The 14,937-nt window shown below is 37.0% G+C and overlaps 1 protein-coding gene across 1 annotated transcript; it reads left to right on the forward strand.

Annotated features, from left to right (window-relative positions):
• Nucleotides 1-53: 53 nt before the first annotated feature.
• Nucleotides 54-12,854, forward strand: LOC127959897 (CTTNBP2 N-terminal-like protein). The gene is made up of 5 exons (XM_052559318.1): nt 54-178; nt 3,494-3,601; nt 10,041-10,313; nt 10,469-10,576; nt 10,838-12,854. Exons 1-5 carry the CDS (start codon nt 164-166, stop codon nt 11,897-11,899), a joined length of 1,566 nt encoding a protein of 521 aa, XP_052415278.1. The 5' UTR covers nt 54-163; the 3' UTR covers nt 11,900-12,854.
• Nucleotides 12,855-14,937: the final 2,083 nt, after the last annotated feature.

Raw genomic sequence — 14,937 nt, forward strand, 5'->3', positions numbered from 1 at the left:
CCTGCGTCTCGTTTCTAATTGGTCTATTGAGTTAAAACGCTTACACCCTATTGGCTACGTAGGATGTCTGTTAGCGTTCCTTTACACAGATGAGCTTCGGTGAAGCCGATCTTAAACAACGGTGCTGCTCGATGAGCGATATTGGAAACTGATCAAACCTGGCATGGCACCCACAACGGTGAGAACGTTATCTTTATATTATATCGCTTTATACTTATAAAGTAAGAAAGGTGAAGAAAATGAGCACGAGAGCAGAAAGTATTTTTTTCTTCCTATGATTGTATGAATAGGTTTAATCCATAATGCGAATTAGTTTTAAATAGCCAACAGTTCTGACAGCAGCTTAAGCCAGTAACTTACACGTCCTTACTACATGGAGTTTCTTTAGTTATATGAGAAGCATACGTAAAAAATAATATAGTCGAAAAATCGCTTTTTAAAGTAGCCTAAGCAGTATTATTTTACTGCTTTTAGCTTGTGAGGTCTGCATAAATGTAACATTTTACCAGATAGCCAGATGCTGTGTCTCAAAACGTAGTGTGATTGTTACCTAAGTAGCGTTTCTGCATCAATAGGCGTTCATCATTTTTGGGCATCATACATATTCCGCGTTCCGAGTCGGATAAACTCTAATGAGCCCAAAACTGCAGTACATTAGGTTTAGATGCATGACATCCCAGAAAGTCAGGGGAAAAATCAACCTGAAAAAAAAAAAATAGGATTTTGAAATATGTAAGACAATAAAACAGAATCTATGAGAATATTCTATTTAACTGCTTAAATGCTTAAAACAGGAAAATATATGACACTTTATGAAGTCTGTCCAGCTGATCACATCAACAGGCAGTTGACTTTGGGCCATCTGTTTTGTAGCTCACAAGCAGCTTGAGGATTAAATTAATTACCCTCTGACATGTCTGGTGAGCTTGGACTCAAACACTGCCTGCTTCAGTCTAGCTCCAGGGAGAAATGCTGGGTAATTTAAGAAGCATTCAGGCCGATGTTGAATAGTGTAGCACCCTTTAATTCAGAAAGGCATGGGCACCATTACAAAGGAAATGCCAAATTAGTCAACCATGAAGAACACCATTGGCTAATCCTCAAGTGTGCACATAAAAGAAAGGGTTTGAAGACATATAATGATCTCTAAGAATGTTTTGACTCTTTTTATCACCTTTTCCTATAATGTTTCATTCTAAATCACAAGTTTTAGTAAAGAGACACATGCATGCAAAAAAAAAAAAAAAAAAAAGCAAGTGTATCCACTGTATTTTTCATGTGATCTATATAACTGTTAGTTAGTTGAACTTACTGAAGCATGAAATAATTTTCTTTGGGTTTTATGAAAGGCGAAGTTGTGAAATTAGCACGTCTATAAAGTATGGCTTTGCTTAGGAACACGCTTCAAATTAGCACGGTTTGAACGGGGAAACCACAAACCATGAAAGCTTTCTTGCATAGTCACGGCCTCAGATCTAGTACGCAGTTCCCATCGGTGCACAATACATCAATAGACATGTGACGGCTTTTTACAAGCACAGATTGACTGAAGGTTGCACGACAGCACAGATGAAAAGGAGAATTTGAATTCATTCACTGCAAAGTACAGTAATGCGATTTATTCAGCTCTGACGTGGAAGTCGAGCTTCCAAATTTCAGCTGGCGCACAGTAGCTGGACGTCTTCCGTCTCTGGCATATTATGTAACACTCTGAGACTCCTCCGCGACTTGATGATGTGGAAACTTTGGCTAACCACACAAATCTCGACACGAAGCGCCATTAAAGTGGGGTCAGAAGGCAGAAATCGAGATTGAGTTTCATAAGATTATTCCAGTTGAAGTTTGCAGCGCAGGGTCAAAGCATTTATGTTTGCGAAGGTATATGGGAAAGTGCAATTCGATACTCTCAGGGTTATCCATGCACAATTACTGATTATTTAGAATCAAGAGTTTAGGAAGGAATTTCAGTCTACCAACAAGAAGTTTCTTTCTCTAGCTGTCTATGAATAGAAAAGTCGTGGAATGCTGCTTTAGCTTTGATGTGTGACAGATGCTTTGACTCATAAGAGTAAAATGGAAAAAAATGACCTGCTTTTTCTTTTCCTGTGAACTGCACTGAAAGAAACACAACATGGGAATGGGAGTTTTTCTGAGATCACAGCTGTGATCTATAGCCATTATGTTCTCGGACAAGCCTGTTAACCCTTTGATTGCTCCAGGAGGACTGGTTTAAAATAAATAGCTTTTGATGAAGCATAATGGCTGCAAACAAACCTCTCAAAGATAAAGAGACGAAAAATTGTGATGGGTTTAATTCAGTCTGTTGATTTAGTCCACATAGTTATGAAAGATGAAAGCAAAAATGCATTTAATCATGGCCTTATAGGTATGTAATTTTTTAATAATCAAAGCAAGTGTTTATTATGGAAGTCACTGAATAAAAAAATAAAAGTCAATTGTGACTTTTAATCTTTTGCGAGATAATCTTCTTTTTTTCTTTTTTTTTTACATAATTCCATAATATATATTCAGAAATACGAGAAATGGAGTCAGAATTGCAAGATAAAAACACAATACACAATACTTTATTTTCCTCACAATTCTGACTTATTTCCATTTTTGTTCCTCATAATTGTGAGATATAAATTAGCAATTGGCAGTTATACACACAAAAAAAAACGGCTGTAAAAAATTCTTCCAATTCTGACATAACTCGCAGTTGCATGTTTTAAAGTCAGAATTGTGAGCTATAAACTCAAAATTCTAAGAAATAATACTATTCTTAACTCTATTTTTATAGCTTTTATAACTATTTTTTACTCAGAATTGTGAGATATAAAAAGTCAGAATTGTGTGTTTGTATCATGCAATTCTGAGAAGAAAAAAAAGTCCCAATTCATAGTTTGGCTGGTCCTGCGACTTATAGTCCAGTGCAACTTATTTATGTTTTTTTCCTCATCATGATGTATTTTTGGACTGATGCGACTTATACTCAGGTGCGACTTACAGTCCAAAAAATACGATATTTTTATTCTGCAAGGATGCATTAAATGTTGCTTCCAAAAACCTTAAAAAATCGTACTGACCCCAAACTTTTGAATGATAGTGTGTGTGTGTGTGTGTGTGTGTGCATGCATGCGTGTCAAAAATGCCTGCAAGTGATATTGATGTTTAATTGCATGGTGCATCCATACTGGAAACATAAAGAAACAATTATTTACTGTGGGTTTGTATTGTTTATTTTATGATCCCATGCACTGAATAAGCAGCACACTGTATAATCAAGACAAGCACATGGAGAATACAGCAGACTGCAGTCATTTGGTCTGCAGATGGAAAGAGGGGGAGAAGATTTGTGGACATGGAGATTGTTGCCTGACTGCATGTTCTCCAAACTATTTAGAATAGACTTTGTGCTAATGTTGTGTATAGTTTGCTGAAGTTATATTTCGTATTTAGTCACCCACTCATGCTCCATTTTTTGTCTTTTCAGGAGTCGAGGCTGTATGTGGAGGCTCTGAGTAAGAGAGATGTGCTGCTGCTCTTCAGTGTTCTTGAGGGAGAGCTGGAGGCCAGAGACTTTGTCATACAGGCACTCAAGGTTAGTCCAGTCCCGTCGATGGATAATAATGTTTTTTAGAGTTTCTTTGTAAGCAGCAGTCTATAGCAGAACAGGCAAATCATGCTACTCTTGGTTCTTAAAGCAACACTTTGCCAAAATGAAGGTTCTGTCATTATTTACGCAGCCACATGTCATTCTAAACACATATGGTGTTATTTTTTTCTGTGGAATTTTTGGAGAATCTTCATACAGCCCTTAAAAACACTTTTAAAGGACCATAAGAGAGCACTACAAATGAGCTGTGCACTACATATCTAAGTCTTACTAAGCTATAGGATAGTTTTGTGAGAAACAGAAAGAAAATTGGCTTGGTGGGCCAGTAGTGAACTTGACAAAATAAAAATAAAATCATACCTGTGTCATGTACAATTTATTCAGGAGCATCTGGACTAATTTATCCGTTCAAGATGTTTAGATGTTCAGCTTTGTACAGCGCTGTTGCTGCATGTTTATCCAAGCAGCTGCGACCCAAGTCATACATCAGTTTACACCATTAGGGAGCTAATACGCGGCTCTTATGATCTTGTGGTGTGTATTCTTTTGGTATTCCTTGGAGAGTTCCCATCAACCAAATATATAAACAAGCCCAGATTGTCCTGAATACATTTTACAATGACCTAGATAGTTGAGATTGATTAAGTCCATCTCTGGTTCTCGTGATGGTTTTACTGCTGGGGTTTTGCTTGTTAATGAGAAATTACATCAATGTTAATAAGTCAATACTTCAGTAATAGTATGCTTCAGTAATTGTGTACTGGCAGTCAGTAGTTTGCTGTCAAACACATTTAACTCTTTGCACAGCAGACTAGATACCCATGAGAGACATTATAGCTGTATCACTCAACGAAAGCCAGATGTCTGCTGGCTCAGAGCTCAATCGTGCACGCTAACACAATAAAAACTAGTATATTAAACACTAAGAAACCTCAGTGTACAAATCATCTTGGACAAAACTCAAGACATGTAAAGGCTATACATTTATTAAAAAAACAACAACAAAACAACTTTAGCTTTTGTAAACCTTGTCCTTAAAAATGCTGCTGCTGGTTTAAAATGATTCCAAATTCACACGTTTTAGAATTGTTGCCAAGAACCAACACTAAATGCAAAAATGATTGATATTTGATCATAACTGCTGTTAAAACTTGGTTTGTTGTACTTCCTGTGTTTTGCTATGTTCCCAGTTCAACTGCGTTCAGCAGGATTTAATTAGAGTTTACTGGATTCTCATTTACTTTGCTTTTTCAGCAAACTCTTTTCTGCTTAATTTTTATTTATTTATTTTGTTCTGTGAGTCTCCTACTACATTCCAGCGCTGTTGCTGGGCCTCATCCCACACTTCTGGTGGACACCGGGCTTCCAAACGGCATACAGATCCAGCAGGCTGAACTAATCTCAGGATGAACAATCAAATCTGCCTCACTTTTTTTTAAAAAGCACTTTTGAGTACTATGTAAATACATAGCAATCATTCAGCACCATTATAATGGTGCAATTCACAAAAATCCTGTAAAGAACATGTTCAATTCTTATTTTAGTCCTCTAAATCATATTTCAGTCACAATAAGTATGAACATTTAATGAACTAATAAATTCATTGTTAAATTTATTTAAATGAAGTTGTTAAATGAGATGTGGTGAAATGTAGCCTGAAACTATGTTTTGAGTTTTCTTTAAATTTATAAATACCACAGTTGCTTCTAAAACACTGATTTGGCAATGTAGGAGTGACTCAGAATCAGCCAGACAGTGAGCAAGACAACTTCCCTTTTGAGCATACCATTTGCGTCCATACAAACGCCAGTTCTCTGGGCCCCGACCAAACCTTTGAATGTTGTTTGTTCTCTTCAAAGCCACATATAAACATGTCAAACATTATTACGCACATTTCCTTTTGTCTAGTTTTAGCTTTAAACTCTATTGTAGTGTCGTCTGTTCATCTGATCATGTTATCATGGTGATAAAATACAACATCTGTGCTCTCAGATCATGTTTTTGTGGTAAATCTCTATGGAAGGCTGAACTGATATAATCTGCTGCATTCCTGTTCTTGAAAGCATTGGACTGGGGCTATGTCAGCATCACAGACTGTAGATTTGGGGTTTTAACCATTCCTCTGAAACACTTTAGGTGACTTAGGTAGAAAGCTTATATTTAACCCAACTGCATATTTCTTCTAAAGCTCTCTGTGGTTTTTAGGGGCGATGTTCTGGCATGCTGGGATTACAATCTCTGTCACTCATTGCCTGCTTTGAATGAGGTCATTAAGGCATGACTTTTCTGTTTTGACTCTCTCACATACACATTGCAAATTTCCCTTATGCATTTTGGTCAAACGTAAAGGGGGAAATCAACAGGAGGGCAGAAGTCACATTAGAAGGCAGCTTCTAATTTCTGTATAACTTCATTAGTCATGCTAATCGTACATGCAAACACTATTCATAATTTGTTCATGGTGCTTTTTCTGAAGATAGAGGGGAACTAAATGGTATTTTGCACAAATAATCATTTCCATGCTTATTTCTGCCCCCCAGCAGCTGTTGACTTTTGCAGGAAAACTTGAAAACATTTAATGACTAAGAAGTGCATAGACTTTGAGTTTCAAAAAGAATGCCTTCCAGGTGTTCAGCTCAAAGTTAAGCAAGTAAATGTATTATCAAAAATAGTTTTTTATATTGTACTATCAAATGAGTGGTTAGTATGATTTTGAGAGTGCAGGTAACATATACCAACAGTATCTCACTATTTTATCCCTGGTCTCTCTAATGTTCTCAGTGAAGATACTCTTTATGGTATCTTTATCTATCAGATAACTAACACACACACATAGAGTTTGTTTGAAGGCACCAGACTGGCTGACTTATCTTAAGTCATTAGTAAGGTTAATCTTCCCAAGGCCCCCATAATTGCTCAAGCTATTAGCCTAAACACACACACACAAAATTTAAAACATCATAAATATAGAATGGAAAGCAGACCTCCATTAACTTGATAAACAAAAGGTTTTACACACAGTACATGCAGCTGTTGATTGTTTGGGCTATTTGAAGCTTAAATTACTATGTTATTAGCTTGAATACAATACTTTTAAGTCCTTTTATTTTAGTTTACATTTTGTGCCAAATGGATCTTTTTTAAAGATCATTATTTTGTGTATTTGGTGTAACAGAATATTCTGACATGCTTTAATGTTCAAAAAACACATTATTTTTAAATACTATACATTATTGTAGGTCCTCTATGCCCCGCCTCTCTCATTGGAACCACATCTTCTTTCTTTGCGTGAACATTTGGGCAGCATTACACAAATATTTCCACATAGTGACGTAAACGTGGGGGCGTGTTTAAATATGCCGTTTTTTGTTGGGGGGGGGGCAGAGTCTTAACTTTGATAAAGAATATCTCTTTGGATTTGAGACTTTAGTCTTTGCAACTTTACAGATCTTCATGCACCAAGAGCTTGTAACACTCCAAAGAGAAAGGAAAATACTTTAAAGAAGTTATATAATATAAAAAGATTTGACTTATTATATAACAACTCCTAGATACCTATCTTTAAGATGTCTACTTCAGAAATGCATTCCCTTAAATTATATGTTTCCCCCTTGAAGTTTACCGCTTTTTTTTTTTTTTTTTTTTTACATAATTCACAGGATGTTTCCTAAAACAAGGAATTAACTCAGTGAAAGTTTATTTATTTCCAGTTTGTCATTGGATACCTTGGTGAAAACTATGAAATCCCACAAATCCCAGGACATGCATTTTTGTTACAGGTTGCATGCAACAAATAACATTAATTTTTAAAGCTGCTGTGTGTCACTTTTACAGTGTTTTTAAAACCCCAAGCTTTCATTAAAGTATTGGTGGTAATGTCACCCACCATCATTCTCATTTTCTTGTTAAGCACCTCCAGCAGGCCTCCTCTAGACAAAAACATAGCCTTTACTCTATTTCTTTTTCACCACTTCTGCTTCAGACTATAAAACACTCATTCATTGTGTCACGTCTGCATGGCACGTTTATCTGCTCCAGCATCAGTGCCAAAGAGGTTCACAAAGAGTCAAAGTGTACTGACTTACACTCATTTACCGCTTTCATCATGGCTAATGTGTGAGTTTCTGATAATCTCAAGTTCCTGGAGAAGCAGAATCTTAGAAGATTTTATGTTGCTGAACTTGAGTAAACCATTAAACAGCAAAAACTCTAACACACACTTACCAGACGGACATGCATGTTCCAAACTGAATCTGTCACTAAAGAGCTTATGAGCCGAGTGATTTGACAATGCAGTGAACCTGTGGTGTATCAGTCATTCTGTCAGGCATCTCTGTGTTAGTTTAGCATCGAGCCATGTATTCTATCTACGTTTCTTTGACTTTTTTATTTCAACATGGTATATGTACGTTATATACTAGGGCTGCTGGATTTTGGCTCAAATTTCACAATTAAATTTGGATTCACTAACTTGCGACTCGATTCGATTTCTGATTTGATGCACTATCGATTATTTGGGATATTTATCAGGTGCAGTACATGCTAAATTTTCTCAAGGAAAAAATTAACTCAACTAATGCAGTAAAATGAACATGAGAGTCATTTTGTAGTACTACAATTCTATTATATTGAAGGCTTAAATGAACTAATTTGTATACAAGCACTTGAATTACACTCAATTAAGTTTTTATGATAACAAAGTTAAGTAACAAAGTAAAAAAAAAAAAGTAACAAAGCACAATCATTTCGTAAAAAATGACAATCAATTTAAATGAGAGAGAAATTTTTTTTTTACCCAGCCCTTGTATATACTCCCTTCTTTGGGAGTTGTCTTAACAACATCAATGCGTATAGGGTAATAATGGAAAATACAGTTTTTGTGGCTGCTAATGATTATTTACAGTCAATAAATTTTCATCCTTTATTGACCGGTGTGGCAAAACGTTAATTTTGGACCCTTAGTATGTGTTTTGATGTGTGTCCATCTGTGTGTCTTTACCCTCCTCCTGAGATTCATTTTCATACCACTATTCCCTGTAGACGTCTAGTCATTTTTTCAGAAGCTCCCAGTCTTACAGCTTTCAGCTGGACTCATAAAACCTACTCACTCATTCCAAACTACCCTGTATGAGATTGGAGTGTTTCATCACGCCTTTCTCTTTATGTTTAAGCTTCAACCTCTTTTGTTGCAAACAAGTACATTTGTTAGTTTGAGTAATCACCCAGAACACTCAGAACTGCTCAGAACACTCTAGTAACTCCTTAGTAACCACCCAGGATACCTATGCAGCCATAACCTGGCAACACTATTTGAATGCTGTAATTTAAGACTGTCTTTAGCAATCAGCTACTCTCTCTTCACTGTTCAACAGTTCCGTTCGGTTCCTTATCCTTGTGGGGTTTTTTTCTGGGTCAAATGAGCTCTTTTAGTCATTTCAGGAGTCATTTCAGGAGTTATTAAATTACTCCAGCTGGAACTTTTTTTGGTGTCCTATTCGCTGCATTGACCCTACCTAAACTGTAGCGATTGTTTCACCTCTATATGCAACCCTTGCGTGACCTCCTACTTAAAACAACAAACACCAGGAGCTGAACACGAACACACACACACACACACACACACACACATACACACAGAGCCTAAGAGGATGGTTTATGTTGCTTTTGGCAGGGTCATGTGCTCTGTATCATCTCATTTCCTGTTTAGAAAGCAAGTATGTAGTGAGTGTGTCTGTGAAAGAGAAAAGTGGAGGCCGCTTGCAGAGCGGCTTGCAGAGATGTTTTGAATAGAAGCTACAAAAATGAGTCGCAAACTACCAAGACAATAAAAAAATATTGAATTATGAACATTAATTTCACATTCAATCTTCAAATTAATGTAGAAACAACATAAAGACAGTATAATTGTAGTATTTGTTTAAAGGCATCTTTTTTATGACTGAAGGCCAATATCACCGATACCGATACTACTGATGTCTCTAGGAAATTGTTATTTTTTTCATTATACAATTATACTCATTTATCATTACAGTATAATTGTGAGCTATCAATTAAAAAAAAAAATTGTTCTCATTTAAATTAACTTAAAACAATCTTCACATAAAACCATTATATTAAATGTCATATTTACCTTTGCCCTTCAGCAAGTAGGAAATATTAAAAAATTGAATAAGCTTTATCAAACATTAAATTCTAAATTAAATATAGATGAATCCTTAAAGCTACAAAAGTTACTGATTTCCTCTTTTTTCTTTTGTTCTGTGATTTACAGACATCACATCAGCCAACCCTAGCTCCGTCCCTGTGTTAACACACTTATTTTGACAGCACTAATCAAAATTATGCAAAATTAGATTTAATTGTTTAGAGTGAAATGTGCAGAAATCCATATAAAATAATCCAATAAATCCCTGTCTTTCTACAGGCCCAGCGTAGAGATTCCTACATGTTGGAGCGATATGGCAAATACAACCTGAGCGACCCATTCCTGGCCCTGCAGAGAGACAGTGAGGTCCTCCAGAGCTCCGGCCAGACCAGGGGCGATGGAGGAAGTTCCTCCCAGAGACGAGAGGGGGTCTGTGGGGCCACAGCTCGCTCGGATCCTTTGACGGTGCTGAAACTGGTGGTCGGACACTGCAGGAGGATGCAGGAGAAGATGCTGAAACAGCTAGCAGCTGCTGAGAACAGACACAGGAGGGTGAGTTTATGCTGTATAACAACTGAAAGCCACTTACATCGATACTGATGCGAGCATCATATCATTTAAATTGGATTTATCAGGTCAAGCTGAGATTGGATTGGTTTATAGGCTAATCTTTATCTCATTCTGTCGCCCCTTTGTGGTGGTTTCAGGTCATTGCTGATCTGGAGGAGGAGAAGAGGAAGCATGCTGAGGATACTGCAGAAGGAGATGATGTCACTTACATTCTGGAGAAGGAGAGAGAGCGCCTCCTGCATCAGGTATAAAGAACTGAAAATATTATAGTGATCTTAATTTGAGGTACTATAGGGGAACGGGCTACAGTTTGTATTGTCTTAATCAAAATTAGTGTTTGCTTTGTTATTATAACAAAGCAAAGAACAAATAAATGCATCCTTGGGGTGCATAAAATACTTAAAAACAACTCCAAACTTCCAAATCAAACATTTTAGAAAAAAAATGTCTATCAGTCTATCAGTGTATTTCTTACTAATTTGTGTATATTTTATACTTGTGTTTAGTTGGAGTTTGAGAAGGCAAAGGCGTCCCGAATAGAGAGGGAGAACAAACGACTGAATGATCAGTTAGAAGAGCAGCGAACCCAGCATAAACAGCTCATGACGGCGCTGAGACGGGAATGCAAACGCTCCAGCACGCGCGCACACGAGGAGTCCCAGCGTGCCGGCGAACTCAGCCACCGCCTCGATCGTGAACGAGCTTCAAATCAGGCTCTGAGAGCGGAGATCGAGGAGGAAAAGAAGCGGGCTATGCAAATGGAGGCGAGGCGAGAGGAGCTGCTGGCTGAGTTTGACACTGAACGGGAGCAGCTTGGGCTGAGATTACGAAAGGAGGAAGCACGTTGTAGAGCACTACAGGAAGAACTGGAGAAACTGAGGAGAGAGAAGAACAAAGCAGAGGAGGACTCAAACAAGACCCAAATAAACGGACACCACATTCCTGCGGAGGAAGATGAAAACGTTGAGAAGCAAGGCTTGTTAACCAATGGGAGCTCTCAGACCAATCCACAAGCTCATAGCCCTACAAGCAGCAATAATTCACTCGACATACCCAGTATACAAGCGGCGTACCAGGCTGGCATCAACCAGCGCTTCCATGCAGCCCGTCACAAGTTCCAAGGCACTTTTGACCAAGATTCTCAGACCGTCTCTTCTCCTCCAAATTCTCCATGTGACCTCTCACCCTGTGCAGCCCATGTGGTTCCACTAGACAGCATTTCTAAACAAGCACCCCGCAGCACTGTCACACAAGCCCTGAATCGTCTCAGCTCTCCGCAAAGTCCCAGCAAACCAACTTCTCCCAACAGTTCCTCTTTCGGCACAGATTACCACACATTGGCCCACTCTGGGATGCTTTCTCCCACTCTCAGGTCTCCAACTATTCCCAGAGTCGACAGAGGGAACCCACCTCCCATCCCACCCAAGAAACCAGGCCTCGCCGACACGCCGCCTTCACCAGCCACACTCCGAGCTGCTCGCTTGGCTCAAACGGTGGCCAGTTGCGGACGCAGCAGCAACTCCGAGAACGGCAAAGAACCAGACCTGGTGCTGTCTTCTAGCGGCTAGCAAGCACAAATAATGAACTTGATCGTGTCAAACACTGTTGAATTTTTTTGTGAGGGACATTTCAGGTTTTTTAAATAATTTTAGAAGTTTTGAAACATCTTTTCTAAGTAATTTTGCAATGTTACCATATTTCAGTCAGATGCATGTTGATTGTGTGCATGAATACATTATGTATTCTGTATTTTACCATGAGAAAACTCATTTTTCATGTTTATCACTGACAATCACCAGCTTCTATAAATAGTTTTATATACTGTTATTCAGACAAATATTTATATAAAAACTGCCATTCAAAAGTTTGGGGTCTGTACAGTAAAAAAAAAATAGATTTCAGTTATTTTAAATTGTAAAAATAGTTTACAATAATGCTGTTTCACTGTATTGTTAATAATATAATAAATGCAGCCATGGTGAGCATAAAAGACATGAAAAATTTTTTACCAACCCCAAAATCTTGAACAATAGTTCACATGATTGTGTAACTGAACATTTTACCGTCATCTAGTTTTTACACTGAATTATATATTTAACAAATTTCATGTGCGAATAATCCTTTGCTTTCTCACATAGCAGTTTGTTTTGTATATCTAAATGTATTGGATATTTAGCCTAATATTTACATCTCGCTCAGAATCATATTACAAATGTTTGTATCACATTATAATGTTCTGTTTTGTTTATCTTTTAAGTTTGTATTCTTTTTGTGATCTGATATGAATGTTATTTTTATAACCAGTATAATTTTTAATTTTTTTGATACACTTGTAGACATGGGCAAAAGATTTGAATATTTGTACTGCCTAAATCCAGCCAGCAGAGGGCATAGTATCACCCATCCTCAGCCATTCATAGGCTATATTTTTGGAAAGGAATACTAGTAGACTAGCTTACTGCACAGTATACCCTGCATTTTAAAAATAGTATGTGAAATAAAGTTATTTTGAGATATAATCAATTTCTGTGTATAAATGTGGTAGTTTTGTGATAGTCTGCTCAAAAAATGGTGGTTATGTAAAAAAAAAAAATTCAGATACCTATTTATTTATCACACTAAAAATGTCATTATTGCATTGCAGTATTAATTTTAACATTAAACTGACCAATCAGAATCAAGATGTCTAGTAATGAATGTTATTATAAAGTTTTAACCTTTAATGAACAGATAACATTAAACCCTAACTACAAGCTCAAAAGCACAAAAATTAGTCAATGTATGATTCTCATTTTGATGTTACAAATGAAAGCACAACCGACGCTTAGATCTTAAAGCATCTGCTGTCTCAAACTCGGGGGAAAGTGTTTGAAAAATGTGTGTGCATCACAAGCATCCATGTGAGACTAACAGGAGCGGGGATCACAGTTTAACCAGCCAGGAGCCTCTCCCTAAATCCTAAATCCCTTCTTTATGTGTGTGTATATGTGTGTGAGTGTGTGTGGCCCGGGAAACAGAGAGGCAAACACGCATGAAGTATGTGCCACTCTGCCCCCCGGTCACAATGGTCTTACCAGGTTCCAATCAAGCGCAAACTCACAGCTTACACAGTCTAGAGCTGGACTTCACTTGAAAAATCCATTAGAATCTTTAAAAAAATTATAAATTAAATTAAAATAATATAAATTAAATATAACATTAAAAACAAATTACTTAAAAATTTTAATTATTTTATATATATATATAAAATAGAAAAATGAAAATTCTGTCATTATTTACATGTACTGAAAATTCACAGCAAAGTCTGATACAACAAGTGGAATAATTAGGGCTAGTGTTTAACAATTTGTTATGAAAAATTATATATTATGAAATGTACATTATACAGAACATACATTATGTTCCTTAAATTCAAAATATTGGGTCAAAAAATGCCCCTATGAGTTTTTGTCACAATTTATATCATATGATAAGCAATACCACAAGAGCAATATTAGTATATTGATATTGCTATAATATATAAACCTTTTCATATAATAATATATTCATGAACTTTAATCCATTTTATTATTTGTATATAATAATTATGTATTTAAATTTTTTGTGAACTACTCATTTAATGTCCCCTAAAATATCAGTGCTGCTATTTCTGCTGACTACACTGGTTTATCTGTAGATGTCCTGTGTGTCAGTGGATGGTCACCCCCTCTGGTGGATGCTGCTAATTAACATTCCTGTTTGGGACAGTAGGTCGAGGTTGCGAGGCCGACAGGGACGCATGCCTGGCCTGGTGAAATCTGTCTCCCACACACTGCTATAATCACCAGCTCCTCTAAATCAGGGGAGGGGAGGGCACTGACCTCAAAGTACAGAATGGACACTTCACTAATTATTGGTGCCAATGGGTTAAGTATTCTAGTCACACACTGTTTAGAGACAACAAAAGGTGATGCTCTCCACTGTATGAGCCCCAGTGGTGGTTAGATTTGGCATTTTTTCGTGTTTAGTAATGGTTGCTAAGGCATGAATCAGTATTACTATTAAGCACTTATTCTGCCTGACCATATTCTACATCCCTAATTCTACCCAATAACTAAACTTAACAACTACCTTACTAACTATTAATAAACAATAAATAAATAAACAAAGAGTAACAGAGAGAGAGAGAGAGAGTATATATATGTGTGTGTCTGTTTTCAAGACTCTAAATTCATTATTATATTAATTCAATATGAGTAAATAAATGGCAAGCAAACAAAGTGGATTCTCCGACATCTTATCTCCCTAATGCGCGTATTTCCTCCTTTAATGATCTTTGGCAGGAAGCTAAAGGACAGAGTGTGAGTCAAAGTGGCCAGATACATTCTTTCTGGAGCTCTTTGTTGTTTACTTTGTATTACTGTGTGAAAAGCAGTCCCCCCTCCGTCCAATACCAGTGGTCTATATTTTATGAGCAAGCTGGGGTGATTATGTACATTGACAATGTCACGTCCCAAAATATATGAGCAATGGCTTCTATCTTTGTTTAGAAGGTATTCATTGAGTTATACATAGACTAGCATACACCAGTCTGGCATGTTGATACCTAAACAAACACTGGACATCT

This window comes from Carassius gibelio, chromosome B6 (assembly GCF_023724105.1).
Source record: "Carassius gibelio isolate Cgi1373 ecotype wild population from Czech Republic chromosome B6, carGib1.2-hapl.c, whole genome shotgun sequence".
Classification (NCBI taxonomy): Eukaryota; Metazoa; Chordata; class Actinopteri; order Cypriniformes; family Cyprinidae; genus Carassius; species Carassius gibelio.

Bases quoted from the DNA above. Each gene is read 5' to 3' on its own strand.
- LOC127959897 (XM_052559318.1), top strand. The intron at 3,602-10,040 runs GTTAGTCCAGTC...GTCTTTCTACAG, and splicing joins TTGTCATACAGGCACTCAAG to GCCCAGCGTAGAGATTCCTA. The intron at 10,314-10,468 runs GTGAGTTTATGC...TGGTGGTTTCAG, and splicing joins CTGAGAACAGACACAGGAGG to GTCATTGCTGATCTGGAGGA.